Source organism: Takifugu flavidus, chromosome 13 (assembly GCF_003711565.1).
Source record: "Takifugu flavidus isolate HTHZ2018 chromosome 13, ASM371156v2, whole genome shotgun sequence".
Taxonomy (NCBI): domain Eukaryota; kingdom Metazoa; phylum Chordata; class Actinopteri; order Tetraodontiformes; family Tetraodontidae; genus Takifugu; species Takifugu flavidus.
Window position 1 is genome coordinate 7928723 of NC_079532.1, and position 19950 is coordinate 7948672.

The window sequence follows — 19950 nt, forward strand, 5'->3', positions numbered from 1 at the left end:
ATTGGTAAACTATTCGGGCTATAAATGGGTCTGGCCGGGTTTTCAGCCAGGATCAATGCTCACAAATAAGAGTCCACAACCGCAAAATCAATGGCGATCGTTGTTTATTATTGCTGTTGACACGACACAACAGGGCTGCTGAGCATCCGCACAAAAGCCACGTGAAACTTTTTTTTTTTTTTTTTTAAATGCGCGTGTGTAAAAAATAAACTGTGCGTCAGAATTCCACCAATCATTCACGTTAAAGGTCGGACCACCCTGTGGTTTTGTGTTAAGGGTTCCGTAAAGAAATAACTCGACTCTGACTACGGAAGTGACATTCGGCCCACAGCGTTGCAGCACAATAAGGAAGAGCCGGCGCCACGAGCGATCGGCGCCCCCTGGTGGCCACGGGGCGCAGCTGCACCCGAAGGCACGTTCAGGGTCCCTCATGTTTCCAGCCAGACTTGTCTCAACAGATGAGGCAAAACATCACGTAGAAGGAATGTTGTTAGGAAAAAAATAAAACAACTTTAGTAACCCTCATTGAGAAACATTTCAAATGGCTGCAATCTTCCGAGAACAAACAAAAGATATTACTTTGTTCTGAGCATGTGGCAGAGATTCCAACCAATAGATAGAAAACACAAAAGAGCAGCAGGTTCCATGGTCAAAATCACTGGTCATGACAGATAACCAATAAACACTTCCCCATAAAAGAAAGGGTGGGCCAGAGTCTGATCGTCCTGCACATCTGAGAACTGATGCAAATCAGTGCGACAACACCTGTAGAGTCAATCCCAAAATTTGAAATCAAAATGTTTAGTACTTCTGGAGGTTAAGCTTCAGTTTAATCCATTGTAGAGCTTGTGATTGCAAGTGAAGAGAAATGGGTGGCTATGTTTAAAACCGTTAAATTAGACAACCGGATCAGACGGAGCGTTCTAAACACCAACAAAAACAGCACTGACGAATGGAAGCAACACCACCCAAATTTGGATTCGGTTGATAAATCTCAATGAAGGTAATGTTGAATTCTTTGGAATGAAGTTATGGCAACATTTAGATCTTTTCCATATTGTCCAGGATTGCCCTTTATGCCTTTTTATCTTCACCAAACTGAGAACTGTGTGGGTTAAAGGTCGACAGTTGACCTTTAGCTTTCACATCAAGTGTAATATGCAAATCCAGGGGTGTGGACACAGGTCTTAAGTAATACTGTATGTTCTCGAAAAGTCCTGTCTGCATGTTGGCGGGTGAACAATAATGGGCTGTAATGTGAAACCGAAGGGAATACAACAGAACCGCAGTGAAGGGGAGCGGGGTGCCGCTCATTCGTGCCACTACGCAGAGTGCAGGGGGATGACAAATTTGCACCCAAAAGGAGAGTGGTACTTGATTCCTACTTCCTGGAACACCTGGCGAGGGATGCCGATGTCGCACAGGTAAACTCTGCCAGCCCCCTCTGCCAGTGCAAGGGGGAGGCAAAGGGAGAGGGACCACTTGGCCTCGACTGCTTGGCGTTGTCCACTTGCAGGGGGGTCTAAGCTCAGCACCGGGGCTCTGTTCTGGTTAGCCCAGTCTGCAGCCGCGCGGTACCAGGGCTGATCCATCAGGAATGTGTTCTCATGGCAGTCCAGGCAGTTAATGATTAGGTCAACCGGGGTGTCGGGAAGATCTGCGAAGGTGAAGAGGAGGGTTGAAAAATCTCAAAGAGCATCACGAGAGCAGCGCGAGGATGCGATTCGGTAGCGAAACACTGTCACCTTTGACGCTCGACACCTGTTTGCCGCCCGTTTTGCTGAACAGCGTGAGCTCGTTGGTGACAGAGTCGAGCATCTTGACGAAATTGGGGAGGAAGAGGATGACTTCAACTTCGTGATTGGCCAAGTGCCGACCGCAGCTGATGCCTTGGGCTCCCTGAACATGGGGGCCGCACAGCAATGCAACTGTGGGGTGCTGGTGTAGATTTTTGGGGGTAAATCTGAGAACATATTAGAGTAAAAAGAAATCTTAAGACAGAAATTATACACGCAACAAGTTAACCTATTGCAATTAAATTCCTTTAATGTAATTAATTACTTTTAAGCTTATTAGTATCCGTCATATTCAGGATTCCAAAAACTTTATCGTCACAGTAACAGAGCCACAAAGACACAACAACACATTGACACGTGCTTAATTGCCTTGGTTTTTAAAGCAAATAAAAAGTCATAACTCTGGTTTAAATGTGTGTTTTACGTCTGTGGTGTTTATGTTTTGGCCCGTCACTGTGGGACGGACAATAAAGTTGTTTTAAACTCATTCCAAGACAATTCAGACCCATCACAGATTGTATCAAATGCAAAACATCGGCCGATCCGACCTAAAACTCAAACCTTACATCCGGTAATAACTCACCTGTTGGGACCACCCAGCAACGTAAGTGCCATCTGACTGGCGCAGACTCCAGTCATCTCGAGTCTTCGCTCCAGAGAGAGGCCATGGCGCTCGGCAGCGGACAGCAGACGCTTGTGTAGCTCGTAGGTTATGCTGGGTACGACGAGCCCAGAATCTACATAGAAAGGACACGAGTGTGTTTAAAACAAGGTCGAGCGCAAGGGCGTTTTGTGTCGCGACAGGATGACGCACTTACCTGTGCAGTACTCTTTGGCGCCGTGTTGCGGTACTGTAATCTGTCTGTACACAATAGGTTTGGCCTCCAGGATGTTCTCGTCGTGGCGATACCGCGAGGGCGTCTGCTCCTGGGGCGTCCCGCGTGACCTCGCGCCGTTGCGTCGCTCGGATGTGTCGATTTCTGAAAAAACTGCCGCCTTGTCAAAAAGAGCCAAGTTGCCCTCAAAGTCAAAGTCTGTATCCAGACCCTCGTCCATGCCGTCTCCAAAGCACTCATCATCTCTGTGCTTCATCTGCCCATTCTTCACACCATTCTTTTTTGGTGTTGCTTGATTTGCCCCTCTGCTACTGGATGACCCTAGTTGGGACAAAAACACACATTCAACGTGTGGAAATTTTTAATTTGTTCACTAATTATAGCCATTTCTTAATCGTTTATACTTTGCTACGCTTACAGGAGTTGTGTCTTCGACGGAATCCTTTGGACTGGCCCGGAACCTCCAGGTGACGTTCTCCATAGCTTTTGGAGCAGTGCTGAGGAGAGTTCACGTTCTCCATAGACCTGGGGTCACCTTTGGGGACTGCAACTGGGGCACTACCAACATGAGCAGGTGCAGAAGTGCTGCCATTTCTGATATCCAAAATCTTAAGTTCTTTAATGTCCATCGCACTGGGGACCAGAGAAATCGGATTAACATCAGGAAGGCACTGAAACACAAACTGTTTTGAATGGGTTTTACCTGAATGTGACCTCAGGGACGGGGCACTTGATTCCATTATGGAATGGATGTCTTAGGGAGATTGTTTGACTGGACTGGTCCACAAAAGCCACCTCTCCTTGATAGACTCCCAGTGTTGGCCCACAGTTAATAGACACCAAACTACCCAACCAATCCGAAGCCATGACTGCAACCAGGAAAGCGCAGAATGTTCACTTCAACGCAAAACAAATTAAATCAGGAAGTGTAAAATAAATAAATAATAGTCATTTGAACGTCGCTGCCGGGCATTACAAATGCTTAATATTGTGAGAGCAGCTGGGCTAAATGACAAATGCCCCCTCGGTTTATTAACAAAGTTAGCTTACCGTCTGGTGCTAAATCCAAAACGTGAAAGCTGTACCTGATCAAGGACTCTGGGTCAACGTTCTGCCTTTCGACGATCAATACGAATCGATCTCTTGAAGGCAAAAATAAACGGGCTTGTGATTATTTTAGCTTCTTTTAAATAGTTAATTTTTACTTTGGAGAATGGGCAAAGCTACTAACGCTCCTAGCTACCGGAAACACGTCATGGGACTTCCGTTTTAAACCTCTCTTCAAAATAAAAGCCACGGCGAATGAATAAAAATATCACGTGCCTTTTTGATAAATCAGTGGAGTCTCATCTGCCTTTAGATGTATAGATATGACGATAAAAGGTCTGACATTATTAGAAATGAACGTTCATTTTATTGAATGTTATAGTGACTGGCTGCAGTTGGTAAAATATCTGACATCACAACAATTGAACATGATGACATCACATGGAGACCACCTCAGAGGTGTTTGCACGTGGCCACGCCCTCCCGCTCTCCTTGTAGACATACTGCAGGTTACCCTGGATACTCCAGTGACTCAATGGCTTGCAGTCAAACTGACAACCGACCTGCAAACGCTCCCGCTGCAAGGTACAGCACGATCCATCTGATGTTTTGGATGTTTCTAGTTGGCTAAAGTTTAAAAAAAAAAAAAAGCTTTACAAGATATCTGGATGTAAATATGGAAGATTCTCGATTATAAAGATGAAAGTCATCCACTGTTGATACTAGTTAGTAGTGACCAAGCAACAACTGAGCTAAAGCACAAAGCTGAGCAACCGCAACAACAGCTTGAATGCTGAAATACAATCACAGAAAGTCATTTAATCTTTTTTTTTTAATGTTAATCATTGTTTTTTGCTTTAGTGAGTTAGCTAGAGCTTTGATCAGATTATCACCCACTTTGTTCTCTACAGAATCCAGTCTGCTTGGGACCAAATTTGCCCAGTATAAATGAGTGGACCAAAAACCTGTTTCATAAATGTCATTGTAACAATGTCTCAAACATCTAGAGATTTCCTGAACAAAGTGCACAAAGAGAGGAATAAATCTGTCTCAGCGACACAGTGATTGCTGGTAAATCAGAAAACCATGAACCAGAGGTTTCGCCGCACCGGCCAGTATTGCACTGAATTGCGGGAGATGCTGAATGAAGCCAACAACAAGATCAGCCGCACTTTCCTGGTCTGTCTTTTCTTTTCACATCATAAATGTTTTGGTTTTTTTTTTACAATTCCGATAACTGTTGTTCCCGTCTTCAGGAAAAGGCCATCTTATCTACCCAAGTGCTGAAGCTGGAGAAAGAACTAAAAAAACTGAAAAGGGAAATGTCAGACAGAGAAAACCAGGTATCACAAACTTTAATTAAAACTCACCACACATCTGATATCAGATATGATGTCAGCTGTTTTGGGGAAGTGCCTTAAGAGATTTAAATCTGGAGTAGAATCTATCTCCAATTAATGTCCCTCACCTAAATCAGGGCGTTCTTTTTTCCTATTTTTCTTTATTTTGACCTGAGGAAAGATAACAAGGGAGAATGTCACTAGCTGGATCACAGATCTGGAAGCAGAAAGCTCCAAACTCCTCCGAGAAAAAGAGGAACTTCATAAGGAAAATGAAGCCCAGGGACTGATGAAAATGAGTGAAAACTGCTCCCAACTCAGGTGAGTGAGGGGGAAACTGACAAAAATGTGTCAACTAGGACAATGTCTTAAACTTATTAGACCCTCAAACATTTCAGCAGGAAGTCTGTGGAATTAGAAAAGGTACAACGGCAGGATCAGTGCCTGCTTTTGGAAGTCCGTGAAAAGGCAGAGAAGCTACAACTGCAGCAGGAAGATCATCAAAAACAAGACGCTGTTAGATTTCAGATGATGGAAGATGGGAAATCTGTCTCAAAATACAGGGCTGAAAAATGGCAACGCGTTGAACTCACCCCGCAGCTCCCACAGGAGGAGCTGGAGGAGCTCACAACGAAGAACAGGTCAGATAACTCTCAAAACACCCAAGCTGAAGCTGGGTGAGATTGAAATGAAAAAGATAGCAGCCCAGAGAGAGAAGTGAGTCAAGAGGATCAATAATCTATTTTTTACCACATCTGTTTTTTTCCCAGAGAAGTAATTGAGAAAATGCTGCAGCTCAAAGCCAGTATGGAGGCAGCCTTAACTAGAATAAAGGTAACACAAGTAACGAGAAGTTGGGCATGGAATGATGTGTTATTTAGTCTAATTATGTCATAATATTTACAGAGCGACTCCGAGGTACTGTTATTAGAGCTGGACAAACATCACCTGGAGCTGCAGAAGTGCAGGAAGCAGAAACAACTGCAGGCTGGAGAAGAAGGGAAACACAGTGGGTTAATTATAAGACAGTATTATACTTTTTATACATTTTGTCCTACCCACTGTCCGAAAATAATTCCACTCCAAAGAGCGAATGATTTTACACTCTCAGACCAGCAGGGGGCGTTAAACTGCTGTGACCATGTATCCACAGGTGGACGGGCTCAGGACACGGAGACCATGACAAAGTGAGTGGATTTCCGAAACACATCATTCAACAGTCAAAATTAAATTCGGTGACGTCTCTCTCACGCACTCTCTGTTCATCAGCTTATCCCAATCTTCTTTGTCGTTCGAGCCACAATCAGCCTGTCGCATCTGCCAAAATAAACCCCCTCAGGTAACAAGTGTGTGACCTGCTCTGGGGCTCCAGGTGCAGCTCTGCTCATGTGATGGGGCGCGTGTGTGAGCATTAACAAACATGTCTCTTCTCATTCTACTCCCTGGTTTCCATCAACACTGCTGAAAAAGGCCTCTGACACCGACCGAGTCAGTGTCTCCATCCACTCGCTGAGGGAGCAGCTCGAGGGTGAGGAGGCTTTCCAATAAAAGGACCTTCTACCATGATCCCCCCACTGATTCAACTTTAATACTGCTTTTTTTCTCCCAGAGAGCACGAAGAGGGAAAACCAACAGCGGCAGGAAAAAATACTGGCAATAAAGAAACTTCACATCCTGGAGCGGCGTTACCTGGTAACGGCCATAAAAACACCTCCAACAGAGGATTTATGTGGTAGTAACTTATATTTTTGGAAAAAATATCCTCAACCAAACCAAAAAAAATCAGGGGAAAAAAAAACTCATGAAAAAACTCATCATACATGAGTTGTATGAGTAATCATCATAAAAACATCAGCTCTAAAAAAAAAAAAATTATAATTTTGGGACTGTTTAGGATATAGTTCATAAATTACCCATAAGCATCTGCAATACATGCAGACTAGTTGAATTAATGGCATCAAATGTGGCACCCAGATTATCAATGCACAATTATTTAAGAAAATAAATATTATAAATACTTATACTTAAATACTTGTACTTAAATACTTATGATTAAATACTTATTATTATTATTATTTGTGCCCACAGTAGAAATCTCAGCCGTGGCTTTAATGAGTGAACATATAGCATATGGGAAGGGGGGGGCACCGCCATAATCACTTGAACTGTATGTGAAATGCAGTTCAACTACAATCTCACATATGACTCTTTCTACTCTGTGAGTAATCGGATTTGAGGCTGAGGAGTGAACCGCTCGACTGGAAAACATCTGACTGCACCATTAGAGAGGAGCTGACTCGACTAATCCTGCGATTTAATGAAGCGGGAGAAATATTCTGTAGCGATGCAATAGACATTGTTAGGAACAAGGGCTAGAAATCCATGCTTTTCTCTGACAGATGCCAGCCATGTCTGCAGAAACGTGCGGCCTGAAGGCAACAAATGGGACTGAACCATGCGAAAATGGTTAGTGGATATATGCCGTGATCAACTGTGATCTGTTTATAGACTGGGACTTGATTGATCCCTATATTTTCCATATCATTTTAAGGAAACAACAAGCAAGTACTGTATTTATAGGTAGCTGAGCGCTTTTATTTCCACATGGTCCTACATTGGTGTGAAAACTCGAAATGTCTGGCATTTTAAAATGTGTCATTATTTCCTGTTTTCAGACAGATTAAGAATTATTCAGCCAATCCAGGATTGTCCCTCAGTGACAGAAGATCAACCAGATGAGTGTAACAACGTCCCAAACCCCCCTAGCTGTTCAGATCAACCTGACCCGCAGCAGAAAGACACCCCCTCCCACTTTCCAGATGGATTATTCCGGGCTGAGCTTGTGGATGTTTGTAGCTCTGACGAGCGTGAAGAAGAGGACCTGAGGACAACAAACAAACTGTCACGTTTGAAAATATTGGGGTGAAATCCCCTACCTTAATTTATGAGGTACCACAAAAACATCACCAAATTACGAGGCAGAAACATGTTTTATTAAATCTATACGACATCGTATGGTTCATATTATATTTACAAGACGCCAGAGGCAGGACTGCTCCAGCATCCAGCAGCAGCAGCAGCAGCTATATGATGTCACCAAGATGATTGTAAAGATCTGATCCTCCATCATCCACAGCAAAAGCTTCACCCATAAACAATTAGCTGATGCTGGAACGCTTGTTTTGGATGGTCCTTGAGATCACGTGACAAATTTTATCCCATCAAACAGAATTCTATAAAACTTCTGGCTGGACAACGTGCCAGCGTGGTTGCTCCACATGCAGGACGCAAACGTCCCTCCAGTGAGCTCGCCCGGCGTCCGCTGCCCCTGCTCCGATTTGGACCCGACCGAGGACTTTACGTTGGGCAGGTGCCTGATGCTGTCACATAAGAAGAGACATCTTAAATCGTCTTTCCAGCAAATGCATCTTATTGAGCGACCCCGCAGCCTTTCTTTACCTGCAGGATTACAAACTCCAGCATGAGGGGCAGTTTACTGATGTCTCCTGGAGGGAGGTCGAACACGAAAGAAGAATTCCAGGAGGCTCCTTTGGTTTCTCTGCTGCTAATCACAGCCCCTTCATGATGCAGAGCGACCAGCACCTGGAATTCTGAAGGTGGACAAAGAGGTATGAAATTAAAGATTTGAGTAGGACTTTGAGTTTGTAATTTAATTTTCTAGTCTAGAAGAAACTTGATTAAAATGAATAAATATTGAAGAACAAATATGCTTCGGGACTAATAAGGGGAAAACCGATTATCTTCTGATCAAATAATATACATGAGGCCTATATTCTAAACTGGAATGGCCCTGAAATGCCGTGTGATTGGTAAAACAGTGACCAGCCAACCCGAAGGCCAGTAAAGATTACATGTGTCAGCGCGGAGAGATTGGAACATTTTCCTCAGGATTGTGAATAGTGAGGGATTAAACCACAATGTCATTAAAGAGGGATGATCTCCTGCTGTATCCAGGTCCTGTAAGACATTGTTTAATCCTCTACACATTAAAAGCAAACATAGGTAATTGCTTTACCTCTTTCCCCAAAGTTAGTTATGGTTACATAAAGCCACCGCGGATGATTTCCTTCTGGGATCTCATTAACAAAACACCTTTTTTTTAGACCTTTTTCAGATTAAATGCTGATGTTACCTGCTGGTGCTGAAGTGCCCGCGAGCGTGTCGAGGTTATCTGCCCGGAGGAGCGTTGCCTTGATCCGGTGAGTCAGGGTCTGATACTGAAGCAGAACAAAGATCTGCGGCGGCGAGCTGGAGGCCTTGCACGTCGCTGAGTTGTTTGAGGACTGATCCTGCTGTCAATGAGCAAGAGTTCACGCTGAGGTGTCATGTGAGGCAAAAATAGTGGAATTGGTGCACAGTTCATGTGTATTCAGTGTGTTACCGCCAGCAGTGACACAACAGCCATCTTTATTTGATATCAGTGCTCCTAAAAGTGGTCAGTGTCTCACAGATATGATGCCAGTACCTCCTGAAGCTTCCACTTCTTTTGATTCAGCTCCTTTCTGAAGAAAAATGGGTTCTCTCCCCTCCATTCTCTTCCCCCGCATTCTGCCTCCACTTCTCCCAGTGCGCTGCTTCTCAGGCTGGGGGGCTTCTGCGTGTAAACCGTTAATTTCAGGACACACCTCTGGAGCTCCTCCACGGAGCCAACCTTCAAAAGTAGCAGCAGGCTGTCGGCCTCAGGGCTGAGGCTTTTTTGGGCCGAGGCCTGCAGGGGACAGGGATACAGAGGCGGCAGTCTGCCCAGAACAGACACGTCCTGCAGTCGGTGGGGTGTCCCGCTGAGCCTCAGGACACTCACTGCCAGGGTCCGCTCCTCTGGAGAGAAGGCCATTGTGAAATGGAGGCATGGCTTTGGTGATAGCGGCTGTTGGCAGCTGATACTGGAACCGTAGTTGAGCGGGGCCAGTGGGATTGGTTCTTCAGGCATTAAAGGGCACGCCACCGCTGGGCTGGTAAGCCGGCTGTGTTCATTGTAAGATATAGTGCTCCCAGTCACCGTGCAGCGCCTCTTCAAAGCTTTACATGTTTTGGATAGTCCGAATCTGGGAAAGGATGGCAAGGAAGCGTGGCCAGGATCGATGGGTCTGTAAAGCGGTGAAGTTAGTGGCGGCGTGCTGAAGCGGCGCAGAGAAAAATACGACTTTGGCTGCTCTTTCTGCTCCGAAGCAGCTCGATTACAGAGCGGCTGAGTGACCAATTCCCCCTCAGAGGAGACGGAGCTGCTAAAAGTGGAAGGATACTCCAGCGTATCTCCACCCAGCTCCTCATACCGTCGCCTCGCCGCCGCCGCCGTTGGCGAGGGAGGCGGAGTCTTGGACAAGGTCACAGGTTCAGCAGAAACTGGCGCTGATGTCACAGGATCGTTGACCTTTGCTGGATACATCTGACTGTTCCTCCAGCACAGAATACATCCCAGAACCAAACACAGACAAAAGACAATCAGTCCAACTAAGAGAAGGACCTGGAGGTGAACTGCAGAGAAAACAGAGAGAATTAACCCATACCAAAATGCTCCATTCTAGCCCCGGACTAGATGACTGTGGTCTGATTTAGCTGTAACAGCAAACGTTTTCTCTAAAATATTTTATCTTTAAATGTGCATCAATCTCAGTGGCTGTTCCTGTGCCCCCCATCACAGACACTAGCCCTTCTATGATGCTTCACCCCCGTCTGAGACATGACAACAGAACTGGAGACCATACCTTCCAACTGTTTGGTGAACAGCACCTGCACCAGGAGCCAGAAGAAGAGTATGACCATGATGCCCTCGATCATCCCCTTACAACAGAAGAGCACCACAGACTGCCACAGGGGTTGCCCGGGGTACTCCTCATCATGGTAGGGCATGATGCCACAGGTGTGCTGCAGGTGTCCACCTCAAAACATCTAGAGCAGAAGTGCAGATGTGTGGAAACTCATCGTCCTTCAGTATTTCCCCGGGCAGTCCTGCACCTGTGGATGCATTGACGCCATTCTGTGGCTCTTACAAAGGCACCTCTTTCCAGATGTTTGCTGTTCCAACGTAAAATTGGGATTGGAAAAGGAAAATGAGCCGTCGGAAACTGCTCCACACGGGCTCTCCCAGCGTCGGTCACAGGACGATGATCTGCAGATGACTTGACCGGTATTATTTCCCCCCGGCAGGCGGGGGCGGTGGGTGGGGATATCCATCTCATAATGCCTCTCAGTTGTGCGTGAGGCATTTTTCTTCTGCGCTGCTCCAGATGCTGCTCCAGCAGCACGACCATAGAATAAAGCTGCATTAAATCCCGGCCCCTCCCCCACCTCCTGGCCTGCAGGCTCTTAATCAGATAGTAAACTACCTATTTGATCCTGTCCGAGGTCTGGAGTTAGTCTCATCATTTGTAGTTCTAATTAAAGAAACGTGAGCTTCATTTAAAATCTAAATATATTTAATGCATAAAAATGTTCCTTAATCAGTCGTGCAGCCGCAGTTAAATACAGGCCAGCTATACAAATCCTTAATCTGGGACGCAGTTCCTTTACTAATCTGGGGTTTTTGGGATGTTTTAAATTAATCTGGCAATTTTGTAGATTTAAAATGCAGACTTGCCCGATCGAATCCTGCCACCTATTTCATGATTACCCATCCATCCTTGTCAAACAGCCTAGTTAACGTACAACTTTCAAGATCGCCACCAGCATTTTAGCACGATAACCATCAAAAAAAAAAGGAAAGACGGAGCCCTTCTACAGCACACAAGATTGTTTTATTCCACATGTCACAGAAATGCCCAAGATCGAAACCTCACAGTGACATTTGTTTGAACCGATGTCGACTTGATTGTCCACGGACAGACTTCAGCAGATAAATTAAACAACACATGCTGCATTAGCTATTGCATATTTCACGTGATAGTTGAGGTAGAACTGTTTCAGTGATCCTTTTCTACATTAAAGATACGTTCTCTGCATTATACAAACACAAGACAGCAATATATTACGAGATACAGCATGACAGCAACACGTCCAGAGGACGATCCTGAGACCGAAGAGGTTGCACACACCAGTGAGAGTCACAGAAAGTAATATTGTATTGCTCCAGATAAAGCAAGAGCATAAAGCCTTCTGTTTAGAGGAAACTATTTAGAATCAGAGCAGAAACAAATTAAATACAAAATTTAAAAAAACAGCACGCAGAAGCATAAAAAAAACAAAGATGCGCTTTGTGAATTCATGGCGAGTGACCCCTGAAAGCTGCAGAACAAGTGGAGGATGTACAATCTCCAGCTAAGGCCTTTTTGGTCTTCAGCAGGAGCAGCCTAACCTGGAAAAGGCAGCTGAAGAACAGCTTGACAATCATAGTGTACGTAGAGGTTTATAGTCGGTTGTCACGGCGCAACGTCACCTTTAAACAAACGCTTTTCCTGAGTCCCACTACAGTTGTGTTGCATAACAGGCACTAAGGTCGACTCAAATCTACAGGACAGTCGTCGTGGAACGTCCTTTGAGGTCAATGTCAAGAGAACCAGAGTAATTTTTAAGACACATCAAAGTGATGGGGAGAAAAAAAAAATGTTGATTTTAAGCTGATTATCGATAGATTTCGCATTGTTCTTGTCTGACAAGGCCTTAATTGGGTCCTTTTGAGGAGGTTGAAGATGAAGAGGTAGGACTGTGTGACGAAGAGAGGGCGCTGAAGCCGCTCGTTCCTGCCGCTGTGACCGTCTGCGACACCACCGGAGCGGCTGGCTTCTGAGCAAACAGCATTCCTGTGAAGGGGAGATTGTTCAAGAAGAGGCGCGATTGAGGTGAAAGTTGACGTCTTCGGGTTTCTACTCTCTCCTTAAAATGTTCTTCTGACCAGGTTTGAGGGTCTAAGACCAGAGGGGCTTGTGAACCCCACCAAGGCAACGATGTTAGTGTGCATGAATAATTAAATTAAAGGTTATAGAGAGACGTTACAAGCCAAAAATGTATGTTTACAACGTGGAGGTACAAGACGGAACCCACCTGTGTAAACTGTGCCGTTGATCTCCACGGACACATTGATGCTGGCGGCTCCATTGGTGGCGATATTCATGGACAAACCCTGTTTACTCTCTGTTGGAGAGAGGAAACTGCTCAATTAACCAGCATCTGGGAAGTGAGAGCGTGAGCAGAGCGGGCAAAGGAAGGCTCACCGTGTCCATTGTTAAGCCTGAGGTTCATGGGGTTGAAGCGAGAGGCCAAGGCCAGGAGGTTCTGCTGCAGGGCCTGCTGCATGAGGCGCTGCTGCTCCTCCGCCAGCTGCAACATCTTCTTCTCCGGGCAGTCGGCTGCAGCTCCTCGCTCCAGCCGCTCTTTCAGGTGCTCCAAGGTGGCGGCTTGTGCCAGCTGCTGCTGCTGCTGCCCCAAGGCTAGAGCCATGGGCACGCGGCTGGCCAGGACAGGGGTCGACATCTCCTCTAAAACAAGAGGGGCGGGGTTAAACTCTCGATTCCACTTTTAGGCCGGAACGGTACAAAACCGGACAGACCCGTCTTCTTTAGGTTGGGGCTGGTGGAGGCGCTCAGGCCGTTGTGTCCAGTCGGAGGGTTTTGCACGGAGGATGAGGAGAGGAGGGAGTGCGGGGCAGAGCTCGGGGAGGGACAGTAACGGTACAGGCTGTTGGTGTAGCTGGGACGCCGCCCCTCCCTGCGATTACTGTCGATGGCAGCCTGCAGCTCCCCCGGAGAGCTGAGGCCCTTCTTCTCACACTCAAACGGGTACAAATACTTCATGTACCTGCAAGACAAGATGGATGACAAGCTTTCTGAGACTCTCTGATGTTCAGCATCATCAGGATAGGTGGTCACCACATGTTTCATCTGTATGTTGGCCTAAAGCGGGGGCGCCCCCACCACTCAACCAACCATTGTTTCGGTGAAGGAGCTTAATATTACACATTCTTTGAGTTCAATAAAACCAAACTAATCTCAAACAACTGTGTCATTCTTGCAGGGGTTATTATGCAAACGCGCAGACTAAGCCACCGTTAAACTTGAATAACATGAGAGGGGGAGGGAACCTACTGGGTGCGGAGCGTAAAGGCTGCGCTGGTAATGGATGTGGGGAGGTTGAGACCTTTGGTGATCTCCCTCCAGATCTTCTTGTTAATGACCTCCACCAGGCCTCCCTTCTCCGTCACCAGCGCGTATAGTTTGTATAGGTCCAACACCTGCTTCGCCATAATGGGGATGCGATTGACAGGAGTTCCTGGATGAAGGAGAGCGGATACAGCTGAATACACTCACAATCTTCGGCCAAATTAACCTTTACGACACGACCACGTGACTAAAACTGCCACATTCTTCCGCATTTGCCCAAGTTTAGTTAGTGAGGTTAATAACCAAGGCTTAGCGTCTTTAATCTGTGTGCAGAGGCTTCTCTAATGAAGCTTATTCCCGATAGATGGGGGTGAGGATGATTCCACAACGGCGGCTCATCTGTTGCTCCAATTGATTTGAGTGCTGGAGGGGGAGGGGTGGTATCACAGGCAGTAGGAGCTGCCAATCACACATTTGTCGGCGAACCCCTCCAGGCCAGATCGAAGCACTTGTAGAAATAAGATTATGGAGCTCTTAGCCAAAGAAACGGGGACCTTTGTGCAGAAACGCTGGATTTTCACCGAGCGGAACTGCAGATCGACACAATGAGATTATTTTGGTCCAAAGTTTGGAGCTAACCAGCATCATCAAGGACACAAGAGGAGAGACGCACCATCTTTTCAATTAACTAGGAGCCAACGATAATTAATAAATTGATGGGTCTTTTTTAAACAAATGCTTAGACAAAGTGGACCAACATTTGCTGCTTTAGAGTTCTGTGTCTCATGGACTCACCTCGTTTCTGCATGAAGACAAAGAGCTCGTCCAGGAACTCCTTTCTCTTTGGGTCATTGTCCAGTTCATACAGCTGTGAATCAGAAGAATATTAGGAACAAATGGCCGCGCTCTTAGAACCTTCCCATTGTTGACAAGTGACCTTGGCAAAGTCCCTGGATGGTTCTCCCCTCACTTTCCCCCCGTCGTTCTCCTCGGCCCAGATGCCACCGCTTCTCTGCAAACACAAAACAGCCGGTAAATATTCATGTTTACCGGTTTTAAGCGGAAACGCGACCAGGACAGACCGCCAACACAAATTTAACTGTAAAAATGCAACAATCAGTGTATTCGATGTTATTCCCCTTCCTTCATCACCTTTAGCTACACTTGACAGCTAAAGGTTAAAATGTAACTTGGGGGGGGGGGGGTGTGCAACTGTGTGGAAAGGCCTGCTGAGAGGTTATTGTCCCGCCAACGCCACGGAGCAGCGTGCTCATGCTTGCGTTAAGACCGGTCTGTCATAACAATTACATAAAATAACACACTCCCCCTTTTTTTCCTCCATGGCCATTTGCGTCTCCTTTAGATTGCTGCGGCTTTTGCAGCCTTACACGCGCGGAACACACGTCTCGCGTTTCATGTAAACATGTTTTTGTGGAAACAAACACGGCCGATTTCATCAACGGCACACTCTTCCCCCCCCCCCCCCCAACTGACCCAATCAAATGGCTGCAGCCTGGTTGTGATTTCAGCGAGCACAGACATGCGTCTCCGTTAGCTTACGGTTAAATCTGGGCTCTCTTTTAGGAGGTTTTTCACTCATTGTGAGCATTCTTCACCTACTTATGAGATAGACAGATATCCTAAAACCTTGTATGTGATCGTCGTGCTTGGCTCAAAGATTTCACAGACAATAAATGTGAGGAATTAAACTAGATCAGCCCTTTTTAAACGCAACACTAAACACGCATTTTCTTGTCCGTATGCAGCGTTCAACAGCGTGACCCCTGCCCTGTTGTCTGAGTTCACGGGGGCAGGGCAGCACACAAGGGGGGGCCACAGGGGTCAACGTTAGTACTTCACCATCAATATTAAATATTGGCATTCGTGGTTTGGTATCAAATTCAATCGTTTTCATTGGAACGCTAGCTTAGCTTACTTTTGTTTCCTCAAGCCATACTGTAGTTGGTGATAACTAGATGCTGCTTTTCCTCTCTCGTAGTTTTAATCTACCAGTCGAGGAGACTGTGTCTCACTGGTCTGACATCGCCATGCCGACAACTCAAAGTTTAAAGATGCAACAACCACAGCAACTGACGTCTGAGAGGTGGGAAAGGAACCGTCCTGTGGCAACCACATAAAGAGTTTTGAATTCAAACAAAAGGCGCTGCACCCAGTTTTGATAAACTCTGCAGAAAAACTACGCAAAAAAACGCCGCAAAACCAGCGCGTTTCTTCCCACCAGGTGCAGTATGCAAATGTGTGTTTGCACGCACAACTGTACCCCCGTGGGCGGAGGTATTGACAAATCTAACAGCTTAGAAATTCTAATAAAGGCCTCTCTACTCCCCCGCCAGAATGGTCATTGACGTGAAGACAGATAAACATCCCGGCTCTTTCACCATCACATGGAAATAAAACCCTGCCCCCCACATTGATGGGACCCACTGTGGATCTATTAACAAAGAGCTCTGTAGTTAATTGCTCAGAGTTTTCACATATCCAACCCGGCAGATGCTGATAATATGCCGTAAATAGGTCAGCGAGACCTCTTCGGACGCCTTAACTTCAGTTTTATATTGATATATTTAAACTATCAGGTGGGTCCATTGTTGCTGCTGTGTAATTCTACTCCACCACATACAAAAACAAATGTTCCAGTTCCACGGCCCCACATCACGATGGCGAAAGCGTGATTATAATAAGCCTTATCAAATGATTCGGTTGCTGGGTAACAATGTTAATGTATCCCTTTCCAAAGTTGAATGTCACCGCAGGGGGGAACAAATTTTTTAATCCAAATCAATTTATTTGGCCTTAAGTCATCCATGCGTGGCGAGATAATTTATCTGGGCCCTCGCTGTGCTGTGACCTGAGAATGAGAGCAAAGGAGGGGGTCCTGACACCCCCGATTAACAAATATTAGCCTAACTCCCAATGAAGGAGAGGAATTGCATTTCAAAATAGAGGAACCCAGTTTGTAGCCGTGTGGAGCCTCATAAATATATTTTAAGGGAACCACTGTAGCAGCACAACAGGCACCAACGGCGCCTCCAGCTGCCGTCGTCTCAGCTGAAACAAGGACGTGCGTTCTCGCTGCACAGTGGCCTTATGTATTGATTACGTGCAGCTGAATTAAAAGGCCATTTCCTGTTGCCAAGCGACGGCTAAGTTATGCAGAGCAATCCCCAAAGCGCCAGCGTTATCAGCCCGGGGACACCGGTAACCACGGAAGAGTCGGGGATTTTTGTTTTGGAAGCGGGGGAAAAAAACTCTTTCAGGGTGGCACATTGTAACGTTCCCATAAACTAACGACGAGAGGCGGTGGGGGGGGGGGGGGGGACCTCTGAGAATGCCCATTCTGCTCCACCGACGACTGTAAATGAACTTTATGGGAAGTTGCCTGCTGGTATGCTGTGACCCAGCTGTCCCTCAGCCTCAGGCCTCATTAATGTTGCAAAGGGGCCCGTTTAAGGGGGAACAACACAAGCAAGAGTCAATCTCAGCATTTCCATTCGCACAGGGAAAAAAAACGCTCAGACGTTATTCAATTACACACTGAATTCACTATTTAGTCGATCTGCCCGACTGCGGATGCTGCAGGTCCGTGAAAATCTGTCCTGCTCGGACCGTTCCACCTCGGGGTTGATACTGGACCCCCGCCAAGCCCATTCACCCCGCCGGTGGCCGCGGTGCTGGTTCACATGTGTCAGACAAGATTTGGAGCGCAGCAGAAGGATCTTTGGCCTCGTCTGTAATCCAACCATAGGCTTTGGGCACGGTGCCAGTAGGGCCGCCGTCCCGTCAGCCACACGCGAGTCAACAATGTGGGAGGCCAGCGGGCCTGACTCAGCAGGAAGGACTCAACAATTAATGCTGAACTCACAATACACACGAGTTACCAACATGGAGAGAAATGGGGGGGGGGGGTTATCAACATACTGGATGGCGTGGAGGAAGACGTACTTGTTTGAGCTGCTCATCGTATCCCCAGTCCGCAAAGTCGCCGGGGGATGTAAAAACCTGTTGGCCTGCAGGAGAACAGGCCTCGTCCTCGTGCTCCTGCTTCACCGATGAAGATTCGGCCGTCTGCTTCAAAGCAGAGAACTGGGATGTGGGATAAGGGGGGAACGGGAAGCCCGCGACCTGCTGGAGTCGAGCCCTCTTCGCGTTGTCCTCGTCCTCCTCGTCTTCCTCCATGTGACCGTGCTCATCGGGATCCACCGCTTCCTGTTCGTCTTCATCAGATTCTTCTCCCTCCTCATCCGGACGATGGAGGAGGTGGGTGTTCAGGGCTGGCGGAGCGGCCGGATAGGACGGCCCGTCTGTTTTGGGGAATAGCGGCGAGTCCAGTCTGGTTCCGGAGGCCCTGGCTGCTGCGGCGGCGTGATGAGCAAGCATGAGCTGAGTCTGGAAAAGCTGCTTCTCCTGCAGGTTCAGCTCCAGTTTGCCCTCCTGTTGCCTCTGTAAGTGCTCCATCACTGCCTCCAGCTTCATCCCAGCAGCACTGAACGGCGGACACCGGGATGAGCCCACCTCTTCGGATACTTTTGACTACAAATAAAGCAAAAAAAACAACCTTTTACTTTCCAAATAAAGTAATAATTATAAACATGTGTAACTGGAAACACTGTAGTTCAACCTCAATGCTACGACTGTTTAAATCGTGAGAATGTTTTTGATTCATATAAAACTGGAACATTTCCAACGTGAGGCGTTCACGGTCTCCGTGGCTTAAAACGGTCATTACGAGAAAATGGGCGACATTAATTGAGCTGGGCAGCAGGTCGTCGCGCAAAAAAGGAGAAACCTTTCCAGGCCTTTGGTGGTGAAGGCTTGACTCGAGTCGTGGAGAACTTTTATCCAAACACTCGCTTTAATGGAAAATCACTTTTGTTTTAAAGGCCATGGCTAAAAACCAAAACGCCAGCTGGGGCCACAAACACCAATATGGGCGTGATTCCATTGAAAAAGCTCCAAGTAAAGAGACAAAACGCGGATGTTCCCGTGCGTCTCCGTCGTTGCGAGGTTCTTCGTGCGCTTTGTTACTGTAACAAACACGAGTGGGAGCGTTTCCAGGCTGCCGTCGACACTCACCATTTGCGCCTTCGAGTAATCCATTATCGCCAACAGGTCGTCTTTAGTTTTCTCTTCTTTGCTTCGCCAGAAACAAATCGCATCTCACGGCCAGATTTATTTTTCCCTTTTAAATCGAAAAGACTCTTGTGATCAAATGTGACCCCTGTGGTGAGGAGGCCGGGGGTGATCGGAGCTGGAGGAGGGGTAATAATGCGTCGCGCTTCGCCTCCCTGGTCACTGCGCATGGAAACTCAAACATCTTTGGGCTGTAGGATGGAGCGGCCTACACCCCCAACTTGATGAATGAAAGGCCCGCCCCGTGCGTAAAGAACCACAGTGGGGTTTGTTTCCGGCCTCTCTGGGCCCACCTTCCCACCACACAAGGAAATCCCACCCACCAAAGTGCCATTTACGCAGATTTTCCCCGCAGGTAACCGAACTTTGACTCAAACAGCGAAAACGTGAATCGTTGTATTGGAGTGAGACTTAAAGATGGAAATACAACAGAAGGTAAACGTTTATCAGACCTTTAAATAACCTTAACGGGGAATCGCACCGAGCCAATCGTAAAACACGGACTCGACTGCGTCAAAACCGGGCCGCAAACGTCTGTTTTATAGTCATTTTGAGTCGGTGAAACCTTTAAATGACGCGATATTCAGTTAAACTCGGATTGGGACGCCTTGTAAACATGTGCAGTAAAATGATTTCAAGGACACAAAAGCAGCAACAACCTGAGGCGTGATCCACACTGTTGACGTGATCTGATCAAAGTGACAGGCGTATATCAATGGTTATAGTT

At 46.7% G+C, this 19950-nt stretch overlaps 4 protein-coding genes across 7 annotated transcripts; 1 reads left to right on the plus strand and 3 right to left on the minus strand.

Annotated features, from left to right (window-relative positions):
• Positions 1 to 87: 87 nt before the first annotated feature.
• On the minus strand, positions 88 to 3877 carry edc3 (enhancer of mRNA decapping 3 homolog (S. cerevisiae)). Of its 4 annotated transcripts, none has more exons than XM_057051093.1 (7): positions 3718 to 3877; positions 3336 to 3501; positions 3051 to 3265; positions 2615 to 2953; positions 2380 to 2533; positions 1746 to 1963; positions 88 to 1657 (listed from the first exon to the last, which is right to left on the minus strand). In XM_057051093.1, exons 2-7 carry the CDS (start codon positions 3497 to 3499, stop codon positions 1323 to 1325), a joined length of 1425 nt encoding a protein of 474 aa, XP_056907073.1. In that variant the 5' UTR covers positions 3500 to 3501; positions 3718 to 3877; the 3' UTR covers positions 88 to 1322. The 4 variants fall into 4 exon arrangements, with proteins under 4 accessions (XP_056907073.1, XP_056907074.1, XP_056907075.1 ...); XM_057051094.1 differs by having other exon boundaries at positions 3683 to 3877; XM_057051095.1 differs by having other exon boundaries at positions 3336 to 3529; positions 3718 to 3871.
• A 56-nt stretch (positions 3878 to 3933) lies between these two features.
• LOC130535807 (trichohyalin-like) lies at positions 3934 to 8467 on the plus strand. The gene is made up of 12 exons (XM_057051101.1): positions 3934 to 4858; positions 4936 to 5022; positions 5201 to 5340; positions 5418 to 5660; positions 5790 to 5853; positions 5926 to 6028; positions 6173 to 6206; positions 6289 to 6358; positions 6490 to 6547; positions 6629 to 6711; positions 7419 to 7485; positions 7695 to 8467. Exons 1-12 carry the CDS (start codon positions 4766 to 4768, stop codon positions 7943 to 7945), a joined length of 1293 nt encoding a protein of 430 aa, XP_056907081.1. The 5' UTR covers positions 3934 to 4765; the 3' UTR covers positions 7946 to 8467.
• syt18b (synaptotagmin XVIIIb) lies at positions 8449 to 10890 on the minus strand. Its single transcript, XM_057052631.1, has 4 exons — positions 10746 to 10890; positions 9506 to 10515; positions 9173 to 9332; positions 8449 to 8630 (listed from the first exon to the last, which is right to left on the minus strand). Exons 1-4 carry the CDS (start codon positions 10888 to 10890, stop codon positions 8449 to 8451), a joined length of 1497 nt encoding a protein of 498 aa, XP_056908611.1.
• Positions 10891 to 11752: 862 nt separating this feature from the next.
• On the minus strand, positions 11753 to 19457 carry LOC130535804 (AT-rich interactive domain-containing protein 3A-like). Its single transcript, XM_057051091.1, has 9 exons — positions 19167 to 19457; positions 18036 to 18623; positions 15010 to 15084; positions 14868 to 14940; positions 14058 to 14241; positions 13523 to 13770; positions 13188 to 13451; positions 13018 to 13107; positions 11753 to 12776 (listed from the first exon to the last, which is right to left on the minus strand). The coding sequence occupies exons 1-9, from the start codon at positions 19188 to 19190 to the stop codon at positions 12637 to 12639; spliced, it is 1686 nt and encodes a 561-aa protein (XP_056907071.1). The 5' UTR covers positions 19191 to 19457; the 3' UTR covers positions 11753 to 12636.
• Positions 19458 to 19950: the final 493 nt, after the last annotated feature.

What these genes read in the sequence shown, in the direction of transcription:
- edc3 (XM_057051093.1), bottom strand. Translation starts at nt 3,499, where the DNA reads ATGGCTTCGGATTGGTTGGGTAGTTTGGTGTCTATTAACTGTGGGCCA. An exon ending in GTCCCTGAGGTCACATTCAG is followed by an intron (nt 3,266 to 3,335) that starts GTAAAACCCATT and finishes TCTGGTCCCCAG; the next exon opens with TGCGATGGACATTAAAGAAC. An exon ending in ACAGGTGTCGAGCGTCAAAG is followed by an intron (nt 1,658 to 1,745) that starts GTGACAGTGTTT and finishes TCACCTTCGCAG; the next exon opens with ATCTTCCCGACACCCCGGTT.
- syt18b (XM_057052631.1), bottom strand. Translation starts at nt 10,890, where the DNA reads ATGCCCTACCATGATGAGGAGTACCCCGGGCAACCCCTGTGGCAGTCT. An exon ending in GTTCACCAAACAGTTGGAAG is followed by an intron (nt 10,516 to 10,745) that starts GTATGGTCTCCA and finishes TTTTCTCTGCAG; the next exon opens with TTCACCTCCAGGTCCTTCTC. An exon ending in AGAAGTGGAAGCTTCAGGAG is followed by an intron (nt 9,333 to 9,505) that starts GTACTGGCATCA and finishes GCTCATTGACAG; the next exon opens with CAGGATCAGTCCTCAAACAA.
- LOC130535807 (XM_057051101.1), top strand. Translation starts at nt 4,766, where the DNA reads ATGAACCAGAGGTTTCGCCGCACCGGCCAGTATTGCACTGAATTGCGG. An exon ending in CAGCCTTAACTAGAATAAAG is followed by an intron (nt 5,854 to 5,925) that starts GTAACACAAGTA and finishes TAATATTTACAG; the next exon opens with AGCGACTCCGAGGTACTGTT. An exon ending in GCTGAGGGAGCAGCTCGAGG is followed by an intron (nt 6,548 to 6,628) that starts GTGAGGAGGCTT and finishes TTTTTCTCCCAG; the next exon opens with AGAGCACGAAGAGGGAAAAC.
- LOC130535804 (XM_057051091.1), bottom strand. Translation starts at nt 19,190, where the DNA reads ATGGATTACTCGAAGGCGCAAATG. An exon ending in ACGATGAGCAGCTCAAACAA is followed by an intron (nt 15,085 to 18,035) that starts GTACGTCTTCCT and finishes TTGTGTTTGCAG; the next exon opens with AGAAGCGGTGGCATCTGGGC. An exon ending in CAACGGCACAGTTTACACAG is followed by an intron (nt 12,777 to 13,017) that starts GTGGGTTCCGTC and finishes TCCCCTTCACAG; the next exon opens with GAATGCTGTTTGCTCAGAAG.